General features: G+C 41.9%; 1 protein-coding gene across 2 annotated transcripts in view; it reads right to left on the bottom strand.

Moving 5' to 3' along the window:
* Nucleotides 1–18,141: 18,141 nt before the first annotated feature.
* The window catches only part of CDH11 (cadherin 11), a 153,451-nt gene continuing 144,767 nt past the window's right edge, over nt 18,142–26,825 (bottom strand). For both annotated transcript variants that reach the window (XM_084813263.1, XM_084813264.1), the window contains 2 exons: nt 20,718–20,969; nt 18,142–19,597 (listed from right to left, as the gene is read on the bottom strand). In XM_084813263.1, the coding sequence (XP_084669389.1) occupies nt 19,101–19,597; nt 20,718–20,969 (749 nt within the window). In that variant the 3' untranslated portion in view covers nt 18,142–19,100. The remainder of the gene's footprint in view (nt 19,598–20,717; nt 20,970–26,825) is intronic.

Genomic DNA, 26,825 nt, shown 5'->3' with positions numbered 1-26,825 from the left:
GTAGGGATGGAGGAGATGTTTGTATGGTTCACATTTTGATGCAAACATGCCCAATTTTGCATGTTCAAACTTATACATGAACTGAAATTCATTTAGGGTGCAATCCTATGGGTTGCATCCTGGGTATATGTAAGGCTCTGAACTCGGAGGCTTACGAGTATCCTATGCAGGACCTAGGGATGGGGGAGAATTTCTCCCCGAAACTTCAGGGGGCCGAGTGCCAACGCATTCGGCCCCCCAAAATCGGCGGTGAAATTCTCCCCCCCCGCCCCCCCCGGGATGGGACTTACCTTTCACGAATGTCCCTCCCGGCGGCGGGTCCCAGCGGCGGTTCGTCGGGTCTTCGTCAGGGGCGGGGGCGGCAGCCGGTCTTTCAACAGGCTGCCGCTGCCGCCATTACAATTGCAGTAAAAAAAAAACAAACCGTGATAGGCTACGTAACGATTAATGTAGCCTATCACGGCTAGATCTCCAAAGTCAGCCGTGATAGGCTACGTTAATCGTTATGTAGCCTATCACGGGGGTGTTTGTTTTTTTCCGCGGCCGGGTAGACGGGGCGCTTCTACCCAGCCTGAATTTCGCCGGCGAGGGATGGGGCGCCTCCCGCCTGGCCTGAATTTTGGCCAGGCGAGGCGGGGCGCCTCCCCCCCCTTGCATGAACTTTGGGGGGAGAAGCGAAGCACCTCCCCCCCACCGCGAAGCAAGCTTTGAGGACAGGTAAGGGACTTTCGTCCATCCCTAGCAGGACCAAGCAGGTGGTTTGGGGAGATGGTGTTTTAATTTCCCAGAGCAGCCCTGCATCAAAGACATTCTGGGAAGTTAATTCCCAGTCACCCAGTGCTGAACAGAGCACTGCTTCTGGTGCTGCCACCAAGTTAACATAGCAGAACCAACCAACATGGGATAGGTCACGAGCCAGAGGACACTTGGCTGAGAGCTCCCTCAAATGTGGAACCAGCTCTGCTAAGGCCTTAGCTCAGTGAGAGAGCACCTGCTGTGCATGCAGAAGGTCCCAGGTTCAATCCCCGACATCTCCAGATAGGGCTAGGAAAGAATCCTGTCTGAAACCCTGGAGAGCCACTGCCAGTCACTGCTGACAATACTGGGCTAGATGGACCAAGGATCTGACTCGAGTCAGTTTAAGGTGGTTCCCTATGTTCCTGTGACAGTGAGATCAGATGACCCACTTATTTTTCCCCAGAAGATAGCCACCTTAACAATGTTCCCCCTGGTCAGTTCCTCCAACTGAAGTCTGTTCTGTTGCCCAGCTTCCTCCTTTCATTCCCAGCTCTCAGAATAGAAGACACGTTATCATTAATCAAGAGCAAGCACCTATAGCACAAGTTAATCTTTTATGAAAAAATCATAACTACCAGCATATTCTGTGGTATTACTATTCTTATTAAGTTTTGTAAAATAAGTACTTGCGTCTGCTTTTGTCAGTAGCACATAGCTAACGCAGTGCAATATTAAGGAGTGAACTAGGTCTTCCCTCTTTAAAAGTGTGCATACATCTGTGATACTGTATTGGAAAAACCTATTACTGATGCTGGATTATCATTTAGCAAAATTGTGCGTTTTCAATCTGCAGAATAGAGAAGGTTGGGTACAAATCATGCAGATGTTTGATGAGGAGCTATTTGATCTCCCCAGTAATGATGATGCAACAAGCATCTGTTTGTAAGATCCGGGACATAATCTTTGTTGAAGATGCTAAGAGAGATACAAAATATATAAAGAACTGTAAGTCTGCTATTTGGCATGCCAAAATCAAACTAGACCATAAAAGGGCCACTATCTGTGGGAATTAACCTTCTTCCCTGTAAGGTGAGCTTTTACTCAGCTCAGATTTCAATTGATGCCTACTGAATACCTGGCTGGCACATTTTCTAAAAAGCCAGCAAAAGATTGTTTCTGTGTACAAGGATTAAGCCAAATTGAAGATGTAGTGCATTATATCTTATACTGCCCACTATATAGTTCACTAGGGTTACGTTCATTCTTCCTTTTCAGACCTCTCTTGAAGGCCTATCCAATGATCTTAAGATCAGATAGCTGCTGGTGCACATTGACAAATTTGTCAGTTCCAAAGTAGCTCTGTTTGCACTAGCTGCATCAAAGTTAAGAGTGGCCTTTCTGAATCACATCAGTGACAAAAGCTATGGGGAGTTTCGTTTTTCAGATATCTGCTTAAAACTTTTTATTTGTATTTTCAAGGCCCTATTTGTATTTTATTGGATTGATTGTTCAATGTTTTATAAATACGTTTTCTTGTGTTTATATTGTAATGGCCATTGGCTATAAACAGTAAAATTTGAACTACAGTAAGTTTGGTAGCTGATCATAGATGATTCACATTTTTTTATCACACTCTGTTTTGCTGGGCATCATTAATATTTTCAGGGGGCTGTTGAATGTAAGGGGTTGTTATGTATTATTATTATTATTATTGTTGTTGTTGTTGTTGTTATTGCTTGAATTAAAGGGGAAAATTGCTTGAATTAAACCCTTGAATTAAAGGGGAAAAATAGCTTCCAGCAGAATTCTATGGTAAATCTCATCTCTAGTTAACTCCCTAATGTGTATTAATCTCAGTTCAGGAGTACATCAAAACTACAGCCACCTGATGCCTGATACTTGTGTTATGAGAGCTGGAAAGGACTCTTCTCCAAAACCCATAATCAAAACTGGCATCTTCACTAACATTCTCTCTAAAGACATCAGAGACTGCCTGGCCATCAAGAATGAATTAAAAGAATATTTGGGGAATGGGATGAAAAGCTATGCAGTTAAATTCAGGATAAGCAGACCAAGCAAGGAATAGTTTGTATGTTGTGTGCCCCTTCCACCCCCACCCCCTGCCAAACAATGGATTTCTCCTTTTACTTGCCATATCATTTCCTTCTTTTTCATGGCATAGTCTGAAGGCACATGGCATAGAAATGTTGCTGAAGCTAAGCAGGTCTGAGTCTGGTCTGTGCTTGGATGGGAGACTGTCTGGAAACCTTAGGTACCGTATACCACCTTGAATTCCACCATAGAAAAAAGCAAGGTTTTAGAAACGGGATTTTGTGGCACCCTCATCAAACAAGTGAAGACTGAAGCAAGCATTGTTGTGAGGATTGCAACACCTCAGCCTGAGTCAGTGAACGTTTGAATTGACCCTTTCTACTAGGAACAGGTGAGAAATTTGTTCAGTCCATATTTTAATGTGAACGTACCAAATTCCATATGTAGAAAAATCAAGCAATGGACATGCATGGGCAAATCAGTCCTAAGTCTTGATAAAATTAAAAATTTAGTGTTGTCAATGTGCAATATCACAATTAACTCAGCTCAAGCAGGCCTTGTCTACTTATAATGAAACAGCCAGAAAGTGCAGGGCCAAGCAGAAAAGAAAAAAGTTGTGGAATTCAACAGACCAAACTCATCTCTGTGGTTACCCCTTTGAAGTCAATGGAATTGCACCAGGGATGAAGTTGGCCATATGTAGACTTAATGCACTGTAGTCTTGCACTGCCAAAAATCATAGGAGCTTCACAGCCTGCCAGTGCATATTATTCAACTTTCATTAATTTGAGTAAGAACAAGCCAATGGATTTAATTTAGATTCTTGATGGAACTGACTGCAGACCATCTGTTTTCTATCCTCAAGAACTGGTAGGCCAACATTTCAGATGAACATTTTGTTCAAAAAAGAAACCTGGAAAAATGCTAACACTTGCATACCACAAATCTTGGTGGCTCTTTTAGCAACAAGGGGGTGGTTGAAGCTCAGGTTTCTTGAACCAGTTTTATTCTAACACTGAATAGTTGAATTAGATATTCCTCCCATGTTAGATACAATTGAAAGATTTTGCATGACAAAATGTTGCTGTGCCCTGGAGCCCATATGGCTTCTTCTGGAGTGTGTAAAGGTCATTGCTTCTGTTAATACAACGATTGCAAATAACTCTCTGCCATATGACTATGTTCCTCCTTACTCAGATTGGCAGCTTTTTTCTTTGGCAATCTGGAATTTCTTTTCAGTGTGGGTGGTTGATGTACATCTGAATTACAGCCCGATTCTCAACAGTTCTCTGCTGACACAACTCCCTTCTAAAGTGAATGAGATTTGGTGCTGGTGGATTTTGTGTTCTGCTGCCATTAAAAAAAAAAGAAAAAAAGGGGGAATATATTTCTTCAAGTGTGTGTAAATAATGTATCTCGCATGCCCTGAAATGTAAGATGCGAGCATCCACAATGAAAAACATATGCTTTTGAATCAGTAATAGAGAAATAATGTACACGGAACTATTGAAGTTGTCATATTTTTATGCAGACCGGATATTCTGGTGGTCTGGAAGATGTCATGGAAATATGTGAAAGAGGATGCACTGAAATTTAATGTTACATCTGGAAATTATTTAGCTCCTGAAATACAGAATGTTGGCCAGTGGCAGAGCATTGTTCAGTCGTTAAGTCGTGTCCAACTCTTTGTGACCACATGGACCATAGCACGCCAGGCCTTCCTGTCCACCGCTCTCTCCCGGAGCATGTTCAAGTTCATATTCATTGCATCCGTGATGCTATCTAGCCATCTCATCCTCTGCCGTCACCTTCTCCTTTTGCCTTCAATCCTTCCCAGCATCAGGGTCTTTTCCAGGGAGTTTTCTCTTAGCATTAGGTGGCCAAAATATTTGTGCTTCAGCTTCAGTATCTGTCCTTCCAATGAACAGTCAGGGTTGATTTCCTTTAGGATGGACTAATTTGACCTCCTTTCAGTCCAGGGGACTCATAAGAGTCTTCTCCAGCACCACACCTCGAAAGCATCAATTCTTCGGCGCTCCTTATAGTCCAGCTCTCACAGCCATACATTGCTACTGGGAAAACCATAGCTTTGATTATACGGACCTTTGTCAGCAAGATGATGTCTCTGCTTCTTACTATGCTGTCTAGGTTTGCCATAGCTTTCCTCCCAAGGAGTAAGTGTCTTTTAATTTCATGGCTGCAGTCACCGTCTGCGGTGATCTTGGAGCCGAAGAAAATAAAATCTGTCATTGCTTCCATTTCTTCCCCTCCTATATGCCAGGAAGTGATGGGGCCAGATGCCATGATCTTCATTTTTTTAATGTTGAGTTTCAAACCAGCTTTTGCACTCTCCACTTTCAACCTCAACAAGAGGCTCTTTAGATCTTCTTCGCTTTCTGCCATTAGGGTGGTATTGTCTGCGTATCTCAGGTTGTTGGGAATTCTCCCAGCAATCTTAATTCCGACCTGTGATTCATCCAACCCGGTGTTTCTCATGATGTACTCTGCATATAAGTTAAATAAGCAGGGTGACAATATGCAGCCTTGTCGTACTCCTTTCCTAATTTTGAACCAATCGGTTGTTCCATGTCTGGTTCTTACTGTTGCTTCTTCACCCTCGTGCAGGTATCTCAGGAGACAGGTAAGGTGGTCTGGTACTCCCATCACTTTAAGAATTTGCCACAGTTTGTTGTGATCCACACAATCAAAGGCTTTAGTGTAGTCAATGAAGCAGAAATAGACATTTTTCTGGAATTCTCTTGCTTTCTCCATGATGCAGCGAATGTTGGCGATTTGATCTCTAGTTCCTCTGCCTCTTCAAAACCCAGCTTGTACTTCCAGTAGTTCTCGGTTCACATGCTGCTGAAGCCTAGCTTGTAGGACTTTGAGCATAACCTTGCTGGCATGGGAAATGAGCGCAATTGTATGGTAGTTTGAACACTCTTTGACGTTGCCCTTCTTTGGAATTGGAATGTAAACTGACCTTTTCCAGGCTTGTGGCCACTGTTGAGTGTTCCAAATTTGTTGGCATATCGAGTGCAGCACTTTAACAGCATCATCTTTTAGGATTTTAAATAGCTCAGCTGGAAGACTGTCATCTCCACTAGCTTTGTTGTTAGTAATGCTTCCTAAGGCCCACTTGACTTTACTCTCTAGGATGTCCAGCTCAAGTTCAGTGACCACACTATCATGGCTACCAGGGACATTCAGATCTTTCCTGTATAGTTCTTCTGTGTATTCTTTCCACCTCTTCTTAATCTCATCTGCTTCTGTTAGGTCCCTGCCTTTTTTGTCCTTTATCATGCCTGTCTTTGCACAAAACATTCCCTTGAGATCTCTGATTTTCTTGAAGAGATCTCTAGTCTTTCCCATTCTGTTGTTTTCCTTGATTTCTTTGCATTGTCCATTTAAGAAGGCCTTCTTGTCTCTCCTTGCTATTCTCTGGACCTCTGCATTCAGTTGGGTATATCTTCCCCTTTCTCCCTTGTTTTTCACTTCCCTTCTTTCCTCAGCTACTTGTAAAGCCTCATCAGACAGCCACTTTGCTTTCTTGCATTTCTTTTTCTTTGGGACGGATTTCGTTGCTGCCTCCTGAACAATGTTATGGACTTCCGTCCATAGTTCCTCAGGCACTCTGTCTATCAGGTCTAATCCCTTAAATCTATTCATCACCTTCACTGTATATTCATAAGGGATATGATTTAGGTCATACCTGAATGGTTTAGTGGTTTTCCCTACGTTCTTCAATTTCAGCCAAAATTTTGCAACAAGAAGCTCATGATCTGAGCCACAGACACAGTCAGCTCCAGGTCTTGTTTTTACTGACTGTATAGAGCTTCTCCATCTTTGGCTGCAAAGTACATAATCAATCTGATTTCAGTACTGACCATCTGGTGATGTCCATGTGTAGAGTCGCCTCTTGTGCTGTTGGAAAAGAGTGTTTGCTATGAGCAGCGTGTTCTCTTGGCAAAACTCTATTAGCTTTTGTCCTGCTTCATTTTGTACACCAAGGCCATGCTTGCTTGTTATCCTGGTTATTTCTTGACTTCCTACTTTAACATTCCAATCCCCTATGATGAAGAGGACATCTTTTATTGGTGTTAGTTCTAGAAGGTGTTGTAGGTCTTCATAGAACTGATCAACCTCAGCTTCTTCGGCCTCAGTGGTTGGGGAATTACTGTGATGTTGAATGGTTTGCCTTGGATTCGTACTGAGATCATTCTATCATTTTTGAGATTGTACCCCAGTACTGCTTTTCCCACCCTTTTGTTAACTATGGGTGCTATTCCATTTCTTCTAAGGGATTCTTGCCCACAGTAGTAGATATAATGGTCACCTGAATTAAATTCGCCCATGCCTGTCCATTTTAGTTCGCTGATTCCCAAGATGTCGATGTTCAATCTTGCCATCTCATGTTTGACCACCTCCAGCTTACCTTGATTCATTGATCTTACATTCCAGGTTCCTAAACAATATTGTTCTTTACAGCATCGGATTTTCTTTTCACCACCAGACACATCCACAGCTGAGTGTCCTTTCGGCTTTTGCCCAGCCGCTTCACTCTTTCTGGTGCTACTTGGAAATACCCTCTGCTCTTCCCCAGTAGTATATTGGATAGCTTCTGACCTGAGGGGCTCATCTTCCAGCGTCGTATCTTTTAGCCTTGTGATAAGTTCCATGGGGTTTTCTTGGCAAGAATACTGGAGTGGGTTGCCATTTCCTTCTCCAGTGGACCACATTTTGTCAGAACTCTCCGCCATGACCTGTCCATCTTGGGTGGCCCTTCACGACATAGCTTATGGCTTCACTGAGTTACACAAGCCCCTTCGCCACAACAAGGCAGTGATCCATGAAGGGGGGCAAATAACACAATTGGCACATGGCTAAAGAATTTGCTTGTCCCAGGAGCTGCAGACCACAGGTGATGCCAGCATCTGTCAAACTCAAGGGGTATGGTAGGTTTCTGGGTCTGCAGGAAGATAGCAATCATTCTGATATGGCCAGTTGTGAGTAGTGTGGCAGGCAAGGTTAAAATTCTGCAAGTAGCAGTAGTTCAGATGACCAAGAAAGTAGAATAATCCCAGAATGACAGGAGGCTGGATTCCAAGGGTAGTGGTGTCCTGGATGGAAGATGGAGCATAGCCAGGCAAGGTACTTGCCAATGAGATGAGCTAAGCAAGAGGTCGAACAGTCATATCTTCAGCTGAATTTCAGGGGGGTTGGGGGTTCTTTCATTTTTCACATTAGGGGACTAATGGGAGCACTACTCACTGACACTGACCCCCAAACACGCACCCCACCAGGACATCTCCATACTGCTGTCCCACTTTTCTGGTCTGCAAAATTCAGAAGATGGGCATTTTAGGTCAACATTTGGGTCCTCACCAGTAAGACAAGTTGTTCACACATTAACGGTCACAGGCTGGAATTTGATCAGGCTTAGTGAAGTCAGATGACATGACTATAAGATGGCCACTCACACTTCACCCAAATATCATGTGCTGATTTGTATGCATAGATGTGAATTTAGAACTAAGTTCTATAATCCAAATTCTTCTCACCTTAGTAAAGAAGTCTGTGGCCCAGTGAGCCGTGTGCCTGCTCAGCCTGTTGTCCAGCTGGTCACTGTGGATGGGCAACCCCAAGGGCCCTGCTGCTCTCCCTTCTTATGGTTTGTTATCTTTAAACTGGACTTGGACTGGACAACCCTTCAAATACAGCAGAAATGGGGAGTGTGTGGCCTTCCAGATGTTGCTGGACTGCAGCTCCCATCATTCCTCACTATTGGCTATAGTGGCTAGGGCTGATGGGAGCTGCTGTCCAGCAACATCTGGAGGTCTACACATTCCCCACCACTGAAACAGAGGGCACCGCTTAAGAGACGACTGTCCTCTGCCAGCTCTTCAAATAGAGGATTTACCTCTATAAAATAAGACACATGACCACTCTAGCTGACTGGCTCCTTGCAGCCTACACTGAAGAACAGTCTGCAAGGGCTGTGGCAGGAATATGTCCCTACTAGTGGTGCAGGAAACAAGGTAATAACGCCTGGCTTCTGGGAGCCCTGATTTGAGACCCAGCCACTGTCAGTGTCTTACAGGTGGTTGCTGAAAGGTACCAGCCACCTGAAAGCTATTTTGGAAGCTGTGAGGGTGGGGTGCACATCCAAAATACTTAAACTTTGCACCTATTTTTTTTTTTTTCAGCATAGGTAGAATGTGGTTTTAGAGAGGGGGCTTTAATTATTGGGAAGCAAAGATTCAGGAAATGCTTCAGGAAGGACTGTGTTAAAGATTTTCTCTCCCCCCCCCGCCCCGCCCCCCGCTGTGACACTGTGGAGCACATCTGGAGGTGAGTTGCTTTTAAAATGCATTAGAATTCAGCTTGGCATATGTTTCTTAACATATTAGAGTCACTACTCAGACCTTTGCATGCCTTTCAGTTCCTTGGACCCAGTTGTTCAGCTGGGAAAGAGGCCTGCACAAAGGATCTTGAAATACTATCAGAGATGCCAAAGTCAGAAGTTTAACACTCCCATCCTCACATTTTAGGAGTCATGATTTTTTGGTAGCATCTTCTATTCCCCCCTCCCAAATGCCTCTCCCATTCCATGTACAGAAGCTGACTAGTCTAGCAGTTGAATCTTTCTAGAATGCTGGCTAGCTTAGAGGGCACAGATCAGCCCATGAGGAACACACAGCTCTCTCCTCCCAACACCTTGCTACTGCCTTCCAGCATCTGTCGCCTGAAATGACTGCCTCATTTGCCTAATGGTAGGGCTGGCCCTGGGTGTTTCAGTGGGTGGTGGAGGGAGGGGAGAGGAAAAGACAGGATCAGCTGCATCCTGTGTCCTTTCCAGCCAGCAATTTCCTCTGCTCTTTCACATGTTCATTTCTTCCTCATTTCTATGTGTCAATTTCATTGTTTCATTTCACTTGACCTGGGACACGGACGCAATCTGAGGCAAATAAAAAGCAAAAGGATGGAGATGTGTTACACAAAGGCTTTGCCACCATGCAAGAGAAGCATGCTTGGTAAATACCCAGATTGAACCAAATACCTGGAGATGTTCTGTATTCTGAAACATCTGTAAGTATTTTTCCATTTTTTATTTTTTTTTAGTTCTGAGGCTGTTGTCAAGTGATGTAGCAATACTATCATCCCTAAGATGGCTACCTTTGAATCATGGATCAAAGAAATTGACAGCAGGTTGAATTGGATGTAACTTATTTTAAAATGGCATTAAAAAGGTATTTTACTCACCATTCAGAATTAAAAATATGTTGTAAGATGCATTTCTTTTTCTTTTCTTTTCCTCCTTTTTTTCCTGTCCTTTTCAAGGGAATTTAAAATCTCATTTTTTTCCTAGTTTCTTTCTCGCCCTTCACATCTCTCAGCATGTGGGATTGGTGCCTGTTGTCTGAAGCCTTTTGGGTTCAAAGAACTAGTTTCATGATTCCTTGGTGGATCCTACCATTTATGTAACACTTACAGCACAATCTTATACATGTTCACTCTGAAGTAAGTTTCATTGAGATCAATAGGGCTTGCTCCTGTATAAGTGAGTAGAAGATTGAAGCCTTGGAGTATAAGTACTTCACATATATTAATCTGTAATCTTGGCCAATGTGCTTAGAAACGCAACCACAGAATGGCATTCAAAGAGTTTTCTGTTTCTGCTTCTGCTTCGATACACACTTAATAATTTTCTGAATGTAGACTTCATCTTTTCCCACAACATCTAGTATGAATGCTTTAGGTCAGTAATCAAATCAGGCATCACTTTTCTTTTTGGTCTCCAGATTCTCTTTCCATTGGTTGTAAAAGTCTATTTTTTCCCAGAACACTTTTAGGTGATCCTTCCGATAAGAGCTGACAGGATGTCATTCAGATGTAGTCAGCATGTATCTTAAGTGGTGAAAAAGAGCTCACAATAAATAATGTATCTGATGAATGTAGCTTCATTTTCTGCCCAGCTATGCGATATGATGTGACAAAAGAGCTAAGCATGGGAAAGGAGGATGCAGAGGACATATCGAAGATGTGTGCTAATGAAGCTCTTTTCAAACATAGTGCCACATGCTTTTTTTGGTTTGTTTTCAAAGTATGAAAATACTAGCAATGCCACTGAGGTTCATAATTCCTTGTCTTGGAATACAAACTTCAGCAACATGTACTGGTCACCTTCATTTCTAGGTGAGCATTAGAATCCACAGAGTTCTTCTCCATTTGAGATTTTAATATCATTAGGGATTTGATGGGACTGGAAAATGTGTTGTAATTGAGCTTGGAAATTACCAAGCTATTTTATAATTTTGTTTAGGAAAATACCTTGGCTAGCTAAACCTAATTATGATTTGAATCCAGGGCATTAAACCTTCACTAGAAAATACCCTTTGTTATTTGACATTTGCTCTTTTTCACTGCAGTGCCTAGTAGGACTTTTTTCTTCTTCTCTCTATACAACTTGCACTGAGGCTTACCCAAGAGAGTGATTAGTAGTGTTTTCAAATCTCACAAAAATGAAGGGCTCCTTTGCATTAAAATAATTAATATTTGGAATTTATTCACACATAGGATGGGTGAATTCTTGTAGTTCATTTTTTCATTTAATAAGAACCTTCCAAAATTCTCAAAATTCTTCATAAATGAGATGGAAAGAACTTGAGATTTAAAAAAAATTCAAATGTAGGAGAAAGCAAAACTGACATCCATCTATCCAGGTAGAGGACTTAGGTGTATCCACCCATGGCAGGTACAACATGGTCCTCTCTATGCTGGGAATATCTGTACCTGGATTTGCAAATTGGAGATGGGTGATAATTTTGTTCATTTTTTATAAGAATTTGTCAACATGTACAGATCTCTTCATAAATGGGATAGAATATGGGAGAAAGTGAAACAGACAGATTCGGCCATCCCTTCTCCAACCATGTGTAGTGATTGCCACTGGTTTAAGATGGCTTTTAAAAAGAGGATACTAATTCATGGAGGATGGCTTTACTAATGCCAGGGACTTGTGGGGTTTCTGACACCTCCTGCTTGAGTCTCATTGGTCCCAGTGGAGACTGGTGGCTCTGATTTCAGTGAGGCTGTGAATCTGTTCTGGGTTTTTGTCAGAACCAGACAGAACTCTAAAAGAGCTATCTAAGGTGCTGCACCAAATCCCGCAAGTCTGAAACCCAGAGTGGATTCACAGCCCCACTGAATACAGAGCCATCAGCCTCCGCTGAATGGTCCTGTTTTAGTTGTAGCCCTGTTGGTCTGGGGATGCTGACTTCAGTATTAGAGGGAGTGTTGCTTCTGAAATTCTCCTTAACTGAATTTCTCCCTAATTTGTAGACATCCGAATTATCTAGTCTTGATTCCAAAGGGAACTGTTGCATAAGCAAGCAATTCTTCATTGTTCCATTCTCTCTCTCTCTCTCTCTCTGAACAATAGAGAATATACATCTATCAGCATTTTGTTACAGATAACTGTGTATGTGTAGTTTTCTGCAGCTTTCAGTTCTTTTAATTCATTTGTATCCCCCTCTCTTCTCAACACTATCAATTTGCATGTGCACATCGATAAAATGCTGCAGAAAAACCAAGCTTGATAACCAAGCTGAACATATGATTGCATCAAGATTATTTTAAAGTGGTGATTAGAGATAAGAGAACCAGAAATGGTCGAGCTCACCAAAATTCTCCAAACATCACTCCAAAGCTCAGTTCAGCTCACTCATGTTTTTACTTTATTCTAACAGCAAAAGGACATGTTTCAAAAAAGAGAAGTGTGCATTTCTGTGTGCATTTTTCAAAAGCCCATTCACTAAAGCATGAAAATACACACACACACACACACACACACACACGCAGTTTTCAGACTTGATCACAAGTTTGGGACTGTGTGAACATTTTTTTTTTTTAATGCGCTCCAGTTCGCAATCCCATTTAGGGTTGTGAATGGAGAAAGTCGTGTGATTTGTGAACTGAAACAAAATTCTTGTACATCCCTAGTGATGATGCACATGAGTACCAGGAAAGCAATACACAAAAAAGAATCTTGATTTGATTGCATATGTGATAATATCAATAATTTAAAAAAAAAAATTTTGGGCACTTTAAAAAAAAAAAATCAGATACACATCAATAATGTATGGGGAGGGGATGATGGGATAAAAAGGAAGGGAAGGAACTGAAATCAACAGGAAACTGCACATCCTCCAATTCTGGAAGTAATTTGAGCAATTCTCCTCCTTAAACCAGAATTTAGGATGAATGGAACCCAGGCAGGGTGAACCAGAATAATGATTAGGTCTAGTTATAATATAATGTGTATTTGTGACAAAACAGTAAAATGAGGAGGAAAATAATCCATTTTTAATTCTGAGGAATGCATTTCTTTTCCAATACTCAAACAAACAAACACAGCCTTTTATAGTCCAATGCTATACATGATAGGGTTGTAGAAAACTATGCAAGGCATGGAGAAAGTGGATAGTGGGATATTTTTCTCCCTTTCTTATAATGCTAGAACCCAGTGGGGTTTATCCCATGAAGCTGATTGGGGGAGATTCAGGAGAGATAAAAGGAAGTACTTCTTCATTCACCACATAGTTAAACTATGGAATTTGCTACCACAGGATGTAGTGATGTCTACCAATTTGGATGGTTTTAAAAGGAGGATTGACAAATTCCTGGAGGAGAAGGCTATGAATGGCTGGCTACTAGTCTTGATGCCTCTACCATCAGTAATCATAGGCAGTAAGCCTATGTACACCAGTTGCTGGAAAACCTGGGCAGGAGGGTGCTGTTGCATTCATGTCCTGCTTGCAAGTATCTTGTGGGCAACTGGTTGCCCACTGTATGAACAGAATGCTGGAATAGATGGACCTTTGGGATGATCCAGCATGGCTCTTCTTTTGTTCTTGTGCCTACTCAGAATTAAGTCCCATTGAGTTCAATGGGGCTTATGCCCAGGTAAGTGTGAAGAGGATTGCAGACTTACAGTGCAACCCTATACATGTGTACTCAAAAGCAAGTGGCATTGAGTTCAATGAAGCTTACACCCACATAAGTGGATCTGGGAGTAAATCTTAATCTAAACCTTAATCAAACCCCAGGATTCAAACCTTGCTGAATTTCTTTCCTACATCAAGTACTGTTAAGGAGCTATCCTATGGCCACTAGACACTGTCTAGATGGCCATAGGATTTTTCAATTTATGGGAACTGAGGTCGAAGCCCTGGCTCCAAGCTTGGTTCCCAGAAACTGCATTCCCCTCCCCCTCCCAGGTGGCATGGTTCTTCCCCATCTCTGTGCTTGGAAACAGAGCACAGAGAGGCCAAAAGGGGGTCGGTCCCAGGGGTAGTGGAGGTGGAGACTGTGGAAGCCTCTTTACGAGGCTTCCTACAAACCATGCAGCCTCCTCCCTTCCCACTCTGAAGTCCCCAGCTAGAGACACAAAAACACATGTCTAGCTGAAAATGCAGGGCAGCTGGAGCATAGAGAACATCCGCTCCATGCTCCAGATGTTCTACATTGGATAGTCACCAGCCTCCGAGTTCGGAGGCTGCCGACTATTTTCATAGGATTGCACCCTTAATCATTTTTGTCTCATATATAATAGAGACTGGTGTGTGTGTTGGGGGCGGGGGCGGGCTGTTTCTAAGAGCATGAAAATGCCAACATGCATAATGCAGGTCAATGTGATGCAGTGACATCATCACCCAAATGTGGAAGCCTCTTTCTTTCTTTCTTTCTTTCTTTCTTTTAAAGTATTTTCATATTTGTCTTGGAAAATCAGCCTCTGTCTTTCTAGGGCTTATGAAAGCAAGGATAAACTAATTGTAACTTAATGAATACCTTCCCTGCTTATGTACAAGGCTCCTATTGCCAGCTATGATAAAAGCTTCATGAGCCCAGAGAGCTTCTTCCTATCTTGTTGCAGTTGCATTCTGCTGGACAATAATATAGTTTGGAGCAATTTACACTGATTTTCATTGTCCTTACTCCCAAATAACAAGAAGGGCTCCTTTATAATTCCCTGGCTGGTTGCTTGCTCTCATGCAGGTCTGGATCCATATAAAGACTTCCCCCATGTTCATGGCTTTCCCAAGTAGGACCTGCAATAAAATGTTCCATTCCATTTCCCCTCCCCACTGATTTTCCATTTCCCCAACCAACAGGCAGTATGCTGTACCTACCCACTGAGCATGTTCCTTTGGGCTGTCAGGGGTGGGGGTGTTTCCCCATACTTGGAGAGGGTTTCTTGGTTTTTTTTGCCCCCTGCTTCTGCAAAACATGGTGAACCCAAGTCTGCTTAAATCTCCCAATTGTGCATTTACAGTGCAGGTCTAGCTGCATAAGGACCCACACTTGATGAATATTGTTATTAGTTTTGAGGGTATTTAGCATATCATGCAAGGAACATACTTCCAAAGGGCCAGGAGTAGCTTGCATTATATGTGAAAATGAGTGGCAGAGGAAATGGAAGCCTTGACATAGATCCAGATGCTATGCTGTACATATCAGATGCTGTAGAAACAACCATGCAGAGGGAACAGACATCACACTGGTTCCCACCACCACACTGGTTGTTGTACATGTAATGGGGTCTTAGCCTTAGTATCAAAATGTAAGATCAAACAGAACATAAATGGTTCCTCCTGGTCATTAGTCAGAGAGCAGCTGAACTTTTGTACACCAAGGAACTTTGAAGTGTATAAACAAACAATATTTCTAGCAGTCAACAAGTACTATTTCAAGATTCATATATATATATATATATATATATATATATATATATATGGTATCATCATCAGTGTTTTTTTTAAAAAAATTAATAATAAAGGAGATAATTTTATAGTGCAGTGGAAGGACATATGCAGGGGACTTGCTGACAGCTTTTTTTTTTTTTTAAGACAAAACTAGTGGAGAAAGTTAATTTATTTCCACGTTTGTGAGAGAGAGAGAGAACTACAGAGACAAAAACTCACCAAATATTTAAAATTATAAAAAAAGTATTTCACAAAGTCTTTCCCCTTTAAAATTAAACAGAAAGCATTTGAAAATGTGTTAAAATTTGCCTAAAATGCAGTAAAAAGTACATTATCAAGTAGTGAAAAATATAATGGTGAAAATTATTGCCGTGATGGTGATGACAACTTCACATCGAGTTTACTTTTCCTCTACATGTCAATATAAGTTGCTAATTTAAAAGAAACTATTGGAGAAATGTGCAAATCTAGCAAAATTGCCTTTGGGCTATAAAAATGGGTGGGGGGAGAGAGAAGTCACAATAACCAAACAAATGTGAACTAAGAAGTGTGGAAGTACATGGAGTAGTGTCATTTTTTTTTTCCATACACGCAGGTATATTGCTGGGGTAGAAAACTACCAAATCCTAGGGGTATAATGGCAAATGCCAACTATATTAAATAGTTAAAGTTTAGATTACCTACATATGGGACTTCAAACAAAGACTACCATAAGCAATGCAGATCTCTCTCCGATTTTGGCAGCTGGTATTCTTAACTACAAATTAAAAAGGGAAGTAGAGATTCTCATCCCCAATATTAACTGAGACAGTAATAATGTGTTTCGCTGCTGCTAAGGCCTCTTTCCATATTATATTTACAGACCTCTGACCATCTTCTACTGGCTATATTAAATTTAGCATGTTTACATATCTGCAGAGATATTAATAAATAGATGAACATGCAGAGCAATCCTAATTTGGCCGACCGGGAGATCAGCTGCTGAATCCAAAGCCCAGCCACAACACAGGCTGCTAGGTTGGGAGGAGTGGTGCTTTTTTGCTGGCCTTTCTTCTGGTGATTCTTGGGACTTCCCTGTTCCCTTCAAAACCCATGGAAGGGAAAATGCCTACACTATCCTGAAGTAAAAGGCCTAATGCTGGGGCCTCCAGGGGGATGGAAGGGGCTTTGGTTCCAATGGACCCAAAGCTGCTCCCTCCCAGCCCCCAGAACACCTCATTTTGCAGCCTACAACAAGCTACCATTACTGGGGACATTGCTGGTGGTAGATTTTCACCTGTGGTGCATTCCACAGTTCTAAACAGGGCCTTCAGGACCTCCACCACAGGCTAACTGCCATCCAGGCAAACATTCTGGGTATTACCATTGCACTGATAAGCTCATCCAATATGTTGTCTAAATGAATCCAGAACAAATCTATAGATCCTTTAAAAAGGAAAGAAAAAAATTAAAATAATATATGAGAGCCAGTGTGGTGTAGTGGCTAGAGCACTGGAATGGGAGTCGGGAGATCCGGGTTCTAATCCCCACTCAGCCATGGAAGCTCACTGGGTGACTTTGGGCCAGTCACAGACTCTCAGCCCAACCTACCTCACAGGGTTGTTGTTGTGAGGATAAAATGGAGGAGGAGGATTATGTACACCGCCTGGGGTTTCCTAAGGAGGAAAACAAGGCGGGATATAAATGCAATAAATAAATAATAAATACTAATATTAAAAAAGTAAATGTAGCCAGTGCTGGCTCTGGTTTTGGAGGGCCCTTGGGCAAGACACACTCAGTAGGGCCTCTCCTTCAGCAAGTCTACCTTCTTACCAGCATTGTTGGAGCTCCTCCGTCTCCTCTCCCTCATCATTGCTATCACCTGCTTGGGAATGCTTGCTTGCGAAGCACAGAGCCGGTGAGCAAGAGGCATTGGCATCCACTGCTACTCCTTCACACTGCTGCTGGTGCCTGGCCCAGAGCAAAAGGAGGGTGAACAAGCAGGTTGCAACGGTGAGGAGGAGGGGCAGGTTGAGGGGGCTCTTGTCCTTGGCCCCCCTGCTAGGGTGTGGACCCTCAGCAGGTGCCTGACCATGCCAACCCCTGATGCAGACCCTGAATGCAGACCATCTCATTCTTTTTGCTTAGATGCAGCAATACTAGTCCACCAAACTACATTAAATACCTGCTTAAACGTTAAAGTCCCAATTAATGCAGTACTAAGGCAATAACTGGATAGATAATTGTTAGTGGCCCTGTAATCTACAATTGGATCAGACCCAGATTTCAGTCTCTTGCAGCCCATAGAATCCTAAGATGGATATTCAGCATGGAGGAAATTGTAGGGACAGTGTATGTGCCTGCACATTTATCACCTCATTTGAGGAAGCCTGTGGGATTGTCAAGAGGTAAGATAAATGCATGTAACATGGCAATACTTAGAAGCAGAAATTGAAATTACTCTAGAGCATACTCATTTTGTATTAAAATGAGTGCACTGTCAATGCAGTCACCAGCTCTGTATAGACTTTACCAGTATTTTTTCTTTAAAGAACAACTTATAATTGATTTTAAATAATCACTTAACAAGACAACTTTAGCTACAAAGGCATAATAAATAGGGCTATTAAAAGGTCAAATTTGTAGTTAGAAGTATAGGGATATACAGAAGTAAATGGGGCATTAGAAACAATGTTTTCCCTTTAAACATTTAATAAACAAAACAAGAATAAAAAAAAGAATCCTTTTATTTCAAAGTCTGCTTCGTATATTGAAGCACATATTAAAGCAACAGTACAATGTTCATAAAATATAAGTGTGATGTAACATTTCTTACATGTCAGAATACTGATATTTGTATGTATACTAAAAATAAGAACTTTAAAATTGTACAAATAGATACATTTAAAAATGACATAGAAATAGGGCGCCTCCCACTGCAACAAGACAGAGTTTTATATCTGGCACATATTAGATTAAGATGAAAGTATAAGCAAAAAGATTTACAAGAGTCAGCAGAAACAAGTCGGATGCTCAAGAGACATTATAATTGTACATTGTCCTGTACATACATCATATGTGTTTAAGCTGGCTGAATATTATATATTTCAAGTTTAAAAATGCACTACGTAGGGAGTGTCCATAGTTTAAGGCGAAATTACAGCTCAGAACTGTTATCCTTTCTAATTTGTGGAAGCTTCTGTGACATAAAAGACTTAGCTGTTCATAATACATAAAAAGATTGCCCTCAATTCTAGGATGACTTTTAGAATTTCCTGTCACTTAAATATTTTGTATTTCACAAGTGGTCATCCCTTCCCCCTTCTAGCAAAGTTGATAACCAGCTCCTACCTTTGCCTTTTGCATGAAAAGGTACTTCACAGTATTTACCACTTTTCCTGTCCATTTTTTTTTAATTAAAGGACTTCCCCCCCACCCCCAAACCTAAATGCTTTATATGAGCCTTTCCTTGTTTTAATTTTAAAAAATACCTGCTTACATTTCCTCTGAATTTTTCTTTTCAGAACATTAGACACAGTTCTTAAGGCCAAATTTGTAACTTTATTGTTAAGAATCATCTTCAAAAGTGTCTTTGGAGCCATATAAGTCTGCTAGTTTCTTAAAACGAGGTCCCCAGTTTTGTAGATAGTCATAGTCCAAATCGGAATCTGTCGTTGCTGACTCTAATGAGCTAAGTGAACCAGCCACTGAGCCTCTTCCTTCATAGCCGTAGATCTGGATAGAGTCATATGGAGGAGCTGTTGGGTCATTATCTGCTTCTTGTATTCTTGTGTTGATAAAGTCATCAACGTCAACACTGTTTGGCGCTGGCCGAAGCCCTGGCCGTGGCATGTATTGGTACTCCGGCTTTATGTCTTTGCGAGGAATAAATCCATTGATGCCATCTGGGTTTTGCAAAGTAGCAATGTCAAAAGCTTCTGTGTCTTCTTCTCCGCCACCTTCATCATCGTAAGTAATAATATTCTCTCGTACATCTTCTTCTTCAAAAACAATGAGAGGCTCTTTCTTTTGACGTTTAAGTGTTACGAATAACACTACAATCACTGATGGGAGAAATAAAGAGGTTATTTTGTTATTGTTATTTTGCTTTAAAAGTAGACACATAATGAAACAAATGATTTCCTTGTGTTTGGGGTAAATCTAGGAATAATATGTAGAGATACTGGGTGGAATTGAAAGGTGCTCAGCTGGGCACATCACAAGTTATGCAATAATGCTTTATTTCCTGGATGTCACTATCACATTTCTTAACCTCATTAATATAAATGTTTCTAGACCTGATTCAAGAAAATCTACTAATGGCTGGGTGCCATTAAAAGCATCAGCTAAGTATTAGCCTCCCTAAATTCTCCGCCCTATTCTCAGGGGCAGAATTGGGGAGAGGGATAACTTGTCAAATATTCTCTGGGGGGACGAATTCTTAAGAGACGGCACACCATTACCAGGTGTGGTAGTGGTGGAACAACTTCTCCCACCCCCGCCCCGCCCCGCCCCGCCCCGCACCGCCCCGCCCCGCCACTACAAGCAGAAACAGCAGAACTCCTCTGTTTTCTGTCAGGCAGCCATTTTGTATCCCTCACAATACCCTAGACATAACTTTTTTTCCAGGGCCTTGTGGGAAAATGGCAGCCAGCACAAAAAAATTGAAGCCACCACATACACAAAATGGTGGAGAACGTGCAGAGAATATTCAGCAAAATGGGTGAGATTCTCAGAAAAAATCTCATTTTTTTCCCCTTCCACTGAGAAATGGTGACAGTTCTTCAACCCATACCTGGTTGTCATAAATAGCAGATGAGGTGGTAAACCTGCATCTGGACTCTACCAGATTGCAGCTTTGGCCACACATCTTTGTGTCCCCATTAAAAAACACCCTACATGTAGAAAAGTAGCTGTTAGGGGAAAGTCTAGCAATTTTTCTACAGATAGATTTAGGGTGTGTGCATTTTTTTCCCCAAAGGGGGGATCATTACAACATATGAGGACCCACCTCCAAACTGAACTAGTCCAGATACTAGTTTACCATTCCAGCTGCTCCTTGAGAAGACCAGGCACATTGATTTAAACAGACTTAGAACAATTTTTGTTGGATTGTACATCGTATTCAGATGGAGGAGGAGGATGGGAAGGAAAAATGGGAGGGGGGAGTTGAGTTTTCCTTACCTAATAAAATCACAATGCAAGCAAGGATTGCGATTAAAGCTCCAGTGCTAAGTCCAGCATTCAAGGTGTAGGCTTCTGGGTTGCAAGAGATCACATCACCTTTTCTATCACAGCCACAAATCCGAATGGTGAGCATGTTGGTACTACTCTGTGGAGGGATCCCACCATCACTTATCACAATAGGCAGAAAGTATATATCTTGCATCTGTCGACTGTAGCTCGTGCGTTTCGCGTAAACACTTGCCGTGTTATCTATTTTAAATGAGATAACGATTATTTGTCTGTCTTCCAATGTCACCCCTTTCCAAGAAGGAATTACATTTGCCCTTTCATATACAGTTTACCATCTTCTGCACACTCTGTTGCTTTCATCACTTCAGTTACTTGAGTATTAAATGCAGTGTTGAAAAGAACACAGGTTGACTGAAGTTAAGGATCAGCCAAATGTTCTCCTGGATTCAGTTTTTTACCTCAGAATGTTTTCAGGAAGGGCATGCCTTTACACCTTAATTCTGCTTTTATAATGGCTGTTCGCAACTGGTCACAGCAACTGCTTCATTCCTGTACTGCTGCTTTGACTTCTTTTTTCTCTAATGTTTCATACTGCTGTGAATAGTTCCAGCCTATCAGGAACCCCATAGTTTAATGACATCAAGATGTTAAATAGCCACTCCGTTTTGCTGTTGCCAATAAAGACAAATTAAGCCCATTTAGAGTAAGGGCTATGCTTCTGGTCATATGGATAGTTCTATCATGAATAAATCTAAAAATGGTAAAATTTTGCAGTAACCTACCTCCCCATCATTTTTGTGTATGTGAGGGGCAGTTTTTTTTGTGAAACACCTCCCCCAGTTGTGGCACAACCCTAGTTGAAGCATCTCCTGTTGCTGAATTTTATATTTGAGCTCCTGAATAATATGCCCTCATTTCCAATACATAACCAACAACGTTCAGGATCTCTGGTAGATGTTTTTCCCTTCACCTGCTTGTTAGCAGGCAGCTCAATAGTTAGGGCAAGCATTGCAGACAACAGTAAAGGCAATTGTGGACATGGCCCTTTTAAGGAATCCTTGCCTGATCTAAGGTGGGGAAAGTGAGAGCAAAGTGGTTGTGCCTAATAGCTCAGCAGGTCATGTAAGCAAAGTCAGATCTAGCAATACCACTGTAATCAAAACTGCAAATATTCAGTAGCCCTAGGATGAGCAAACTGTTAATGCAATTGCACATGCCATCCCCAAAATGATCTCCCAAAGTGTAATTACATCAATGCCAAGTTGTAAGACTGGAAAATTTTCAACATGGCAAGAAGGACTCAATATTTGAATAGCTGCAGGCTCAGCACCCTCTTTCCATCCCAATATTTTCCTCTTTTCCATTTGAGATGGCTCTAGAAAGGAATTGTCTCAACCCCATTATTTGTAGCTTAGAATGGCTTTTCTGCAGTTTCGTTGTGTTTTTGTCATGCCAGGTATGACACCCTTTTGTTCCTCTGAAATGTTTATTCAAACGATTATAAGAGCTTCAAGCGTGCCTTGCTAAGACACTAGCTTGATTCCATTGATAGCTTTTAGACCAGTACCATCCTGGGACCATGCTACTGCAACCATTTTGGGTCTCCTGGCCTACCTATTGTTGGCAGGATCCCACCCACTTTTTGGGAGTGTGACAAACTCCAGAGTCTCATGGGTAAGCCTCGATAGACCTGGTCATTTTTGCTGGCCGAAGACAAACCTAGAGAGAGAGCATTGCCAAGAGCACTGACCTGCTGATCTGTCCATCCTCCATCACTTTTTCCCATCTCATTTGAGTCTGGCTGCTTATGTACTCGCCTCACCACTAGGGATTCCATTCCATTTAAGTCTTGCAGGATTTCACAGTGGGTTTTGTTTTGTTTTGTTTTTTTCCTTTCTGAGTCCAGAAATGATGGTGGTGTTTTTTTGTTTTTGCACACATTAAATAAAGAGACACTTTTTTCAGCTCCTGTTATTTGTGCAATTGTGATGGTGTTTTTTATTATGGTTTCTGGGGTCTTTAAATTTGCACAAATGGGATCATGGTGTGTGTTTTAATATTATTTTGGGGTCTTTACATTTGTGCAAAGGGGGTCGCCATTTAAAAAAAAAAATCAGAGGTCTTTCTCAAGTCTGCCTGTCCGCTATGTATTCCCCTTGTAAATATCCTTGTCTGTTCCATCCTTTCCGCAGCTACTTCCTTTAGGCCAGCAGAGACATATTCTGTACTTGCCAAAGAACTTGTCAAATTCATCCTCCACTTCAGCGCTGCCCTCCCCACTTTGCTCGGGAAGTGCCCGATACACCACGTAAACTGAACTTCCATCCACTAATAATAAAGAATGGATTGTGCACAAGGAATGGGAAATGTGTGTGTTGTAGCCTAGCTATTCTTCCACCAGCCCCTTTTGTTACTGTGACTGTGCAACAAGATTAGCTGATCACACTGCTCCTTGTTAGGACAGAGTCCCTTGAAATCTTTCTCTCTTCCCCACTCTTACAAGCTCATCCCCAAACTTTTCTCCTTTCTTTCCCAATAGTGTTAGGAACTCCATATTTGCTTATCCCCAAGCCCCTTGGATTCAGAAGCCCAGACTAACTATGGCCTAGTTTACACACTGGACTCTCTTACTTGAGAGAACTAAGTTAATTTCCCCATGAACTTTGCATATATTTGTTTTGATTGTCTTGATTTCTAAATGTTCTACCAAGTTAATTTCCCTGATTACTGAGCGCATAGTTTAAATTCTTGATTGTGTTTAATAAATTCCCCTGTTACTGAAGAAGCTAGGGGAGAGAGAGAGAGAGAGAGAGTGTCACTGAGGGCCCCTTTTGCAGGGTTGGCCCAAGACATTTTGCTGCCTGAGGCAAAGGACAAGACGGCACCCTGTCCCATTCCATGAACAAAAGCTGACTGAACTGGCAGATGAATCTGTCTTCAACACAAACGTTGGGTCAACATCCTCCACTAAATTTCAAGGCAGCAGACTAACTTAGGGGGTTCAGAGTAGGCTGCAAGGCATACAGTTCTCTGCCTGAACACCTTGCTGCTGCCTCCCAGCATCTGCCACCTGAAGTGACTGCCTCACCCTGACTAATGGTAGAGCCGGCCCTGCAATTTTGCCAGACATCCTATTGCCAATGTTAAGAGGTCCCTTAATAAATGTATATCTTGAGAATGTGTGGAAGCTTGTACGCATGTCTAGAGGAGTGCATTCAATAACATACAACCTGATCCTTCTGACTGGAGATACTGGGGATTAAGCTTGGGACCTTTTGTATGGAAAGCATCGGCTCCCCTCACTGACCTATGTTCGCCCTCCACCGCCCCTTAACCATAGTACCCAGAGTTCCATGGAGTGCAACTCCCATGTCTTCCAGGTACAATACTTGTTTTGCTAAGAGACTTGCAGCTCTATAAAGTTTCACCTCATTTATCTAGAGCATTTTAAGGTATACTTTTAATGGTATTTTGTCCCTCATTTGTAGTGGAATGATTCCCCTCCCCCACATCCATTTTTATCATTCAGGCATTTAAACCTAAAACACTATTTTGTGCATGTCCTGCTGAAAGAAATGAACCTACTTATGGTTTAACACTGTGCAGGAGTACACTCTGAATTTTAACTGTGTCATCTTTTTAAGTCATTCACTGTTTGATAAAATTAGTTAAAATGATAATGACTTATGTGATACTTCTAAGTGGAGCTAAATACCTATTTAAATTTAGCTGTCAAAATAATTTTCTCTCATTATATTTTCAGTTTATTGCGTTTGGCAGACATCATAGCATTCGAGCACTTGAAAGAAATGGCATATATTCAGACATAATGTCACTGGGCATAATTCCAGTGAAGCCAGCCCTGGAACTAAATTTGGCTCAACACAGAAACTAATTCCTAATGTTATCATTTCCTCAGACTTTATTTACTGTTTTAAATAGGTGGGTGCAAGCCAAACACTACTGTAATTTTTTCCACTCTGTGTCTGTGATTATAATCAGATGTAGACATTTTTTATCAGTACCAGGACAGTACTAAAATGCCTGTGAATTCTTCCTCTTTAAGGAGTGTGCTAAAAGTATAAGTTTAAGCTGGCTGCTTTAGGGCTCCTTCACACAGAGCTTTTATCCTGTGATTGACATTGCTCCTTCATGGAAATTTGCGGGCTCTTTACATGACACTGTGACCCCACCATGGCTGTCCAGGGTGTCTCCTGCATTATGCCCTTTGCTCTGGTTTTAAATAGATCGCAGATAATGAGCTATCAAATTACCCCGTTGTGTTCCGCTTGAGCTCCTCAATGCAAAGAGGAAAGGCTCCAAGAAGAGGAGCGAGATCAATGAAACATATGGAAGACTCAGATAAGGGGGAGAAGGAGGGGGAAAAGGAAGCACATGTAAAGGGAGTCTGTTGTGATCCTGCAGTTAAAATGGAAGCAGAAAGCCCCGTTTTAAATGCAGGATTTTAGGCTGGTATAGAGATGCCCCTAGGAACAGGGTCTGTTCAGAAAATTAACATTTACTTTCCATGTCATAGAGACACATTGTTCTTTTCAGTAACTACCAGCCATTATTTCTGCCTTGGCAATTAGTCTTCAGTTACAGAATCTTGCTCAGTATCCTTATATTTGTGAAAAGAGGCAAACAAAACAAATTCAACCGTAAAAATATACACTTTATACTGAACGAACATAGGTTTGATATTATAGTCGAGGTTGGCATGGAAGCTCTATTTAGCTGCAAACAGTTGTGTTTTAATTCCCACAGTAACACTTTTGCATGTGTGTTTGTAAATCTAAGAACCAGAAACCTGTAAACCTGATGCATGATGTAAACTACCTTGATGAAAACCAGTCCACTATAGTATGTAACTAGAGGAAGATATGAAGTGCCTGGCACATATCAACTAATTATCCAAAATGGAATGAAGGAATCCCCCCTTAGGGAGTTTTGGGTCATAGGCTATGCAAAAATATTTGCATAGCCTATTGCATGAAAAAGCAGGGACGCAAATGGCATCTGCTATGCCATTTGCGGCCGTAAAGATCTTAGTTTAAGCTAAATGCAGCCATTTATGGCTGTATTTATCTTAAACTAAGACCTTTACGGCCGCAAATGGCATACTGGATGCCATTTGCATCCGGAGACAGTCCCCCTCAGCCAGCAATATGGCAATGGCGGCTGTATCGCTGGCGCTCTGAAGCCGGCCGGCAGTTCTGCAGGTTCACTGCAAGGAGGATCTGGCCAAAGAGGATTCCGGAGGGAGGTGGAGGTAAGCGCTCCATTCCACCACAGACTCCAGGGGGCCGGATTCTTTAGAATCCAGCCTCATTGGGGTCCGTGGCGGAATTCTCTGCCATCCCTAGTTATTCTAAAGTCCATAATCATGTTCAAGCTGCCCTAAAACTGTAATTCTTAGATTACAGATCATAGACTCATAGGGTTGGAAGGGGCCTACAAGACCATCGAGTCCAACCCCCTGCTCAGTGCAGGAAGCCTGATTCCCAGGCAGTCTCCCATCCAAGTCCTAACCAGGGCTGACCCTGCTTAGCTTCCAAGATCAGATGAGGTCAGGCACATCCAGCCCTTTGCTCGTCTTTTGCACACTCCAAAAGCAGCATGTTAGGAACATTGGAAACTGCCTTATATCGAGTCAGACCATTGGTGCATCTAGCTCAGTATTGTCAACACTGACTGTCAGAGGCTTTCTGGGGTTTCAGGCAGGAGTTGTTCCAGCCCTTCCTGGTCATGCTAGGGATTGAACCTGGGATGTTCTGCGTGCAAAGCATGTGCTTTACCACTGAGCCATGTGCCCTCTATTGCAGCCACTTGATTAGCCAGTCTGAATGAATTGTGGCAGAAGGGAGGGACATATCCATTCCAAACTATTTCTAACTCCATTAATGCATTTTGTATTATTATTTCAAGTGTACCAGCAGCCAGCTATTACCTCATAACCAAATCCTTCATAAATCGGTTGGTGTTATATGTTTATAATGTATTATATCCACATATGCTTATTTCCTTATCTCTGATGTTCCTCCAGACACCTTGGAAAATGTCCTCAGGTTGTTTTGTTTTCATTTAAATTTCTAC

This window comes from Heloderma suspectum, chromosome 8, assembly GCF_057233095.1.
Source record: "Heloderma suspectum isolate Gila_16-S chromosome 8, 16-S_ref, whole genome shotgun sequence".
NCBI lineage: Eukaryota > Metazoa > Chordata > Lepidosauria > Squamata > Helodermatidae > Heloderma > Heloderma suspectum.
This window is presented reverse-complemented; position numbering and strand designations above follow the sequence as displayed.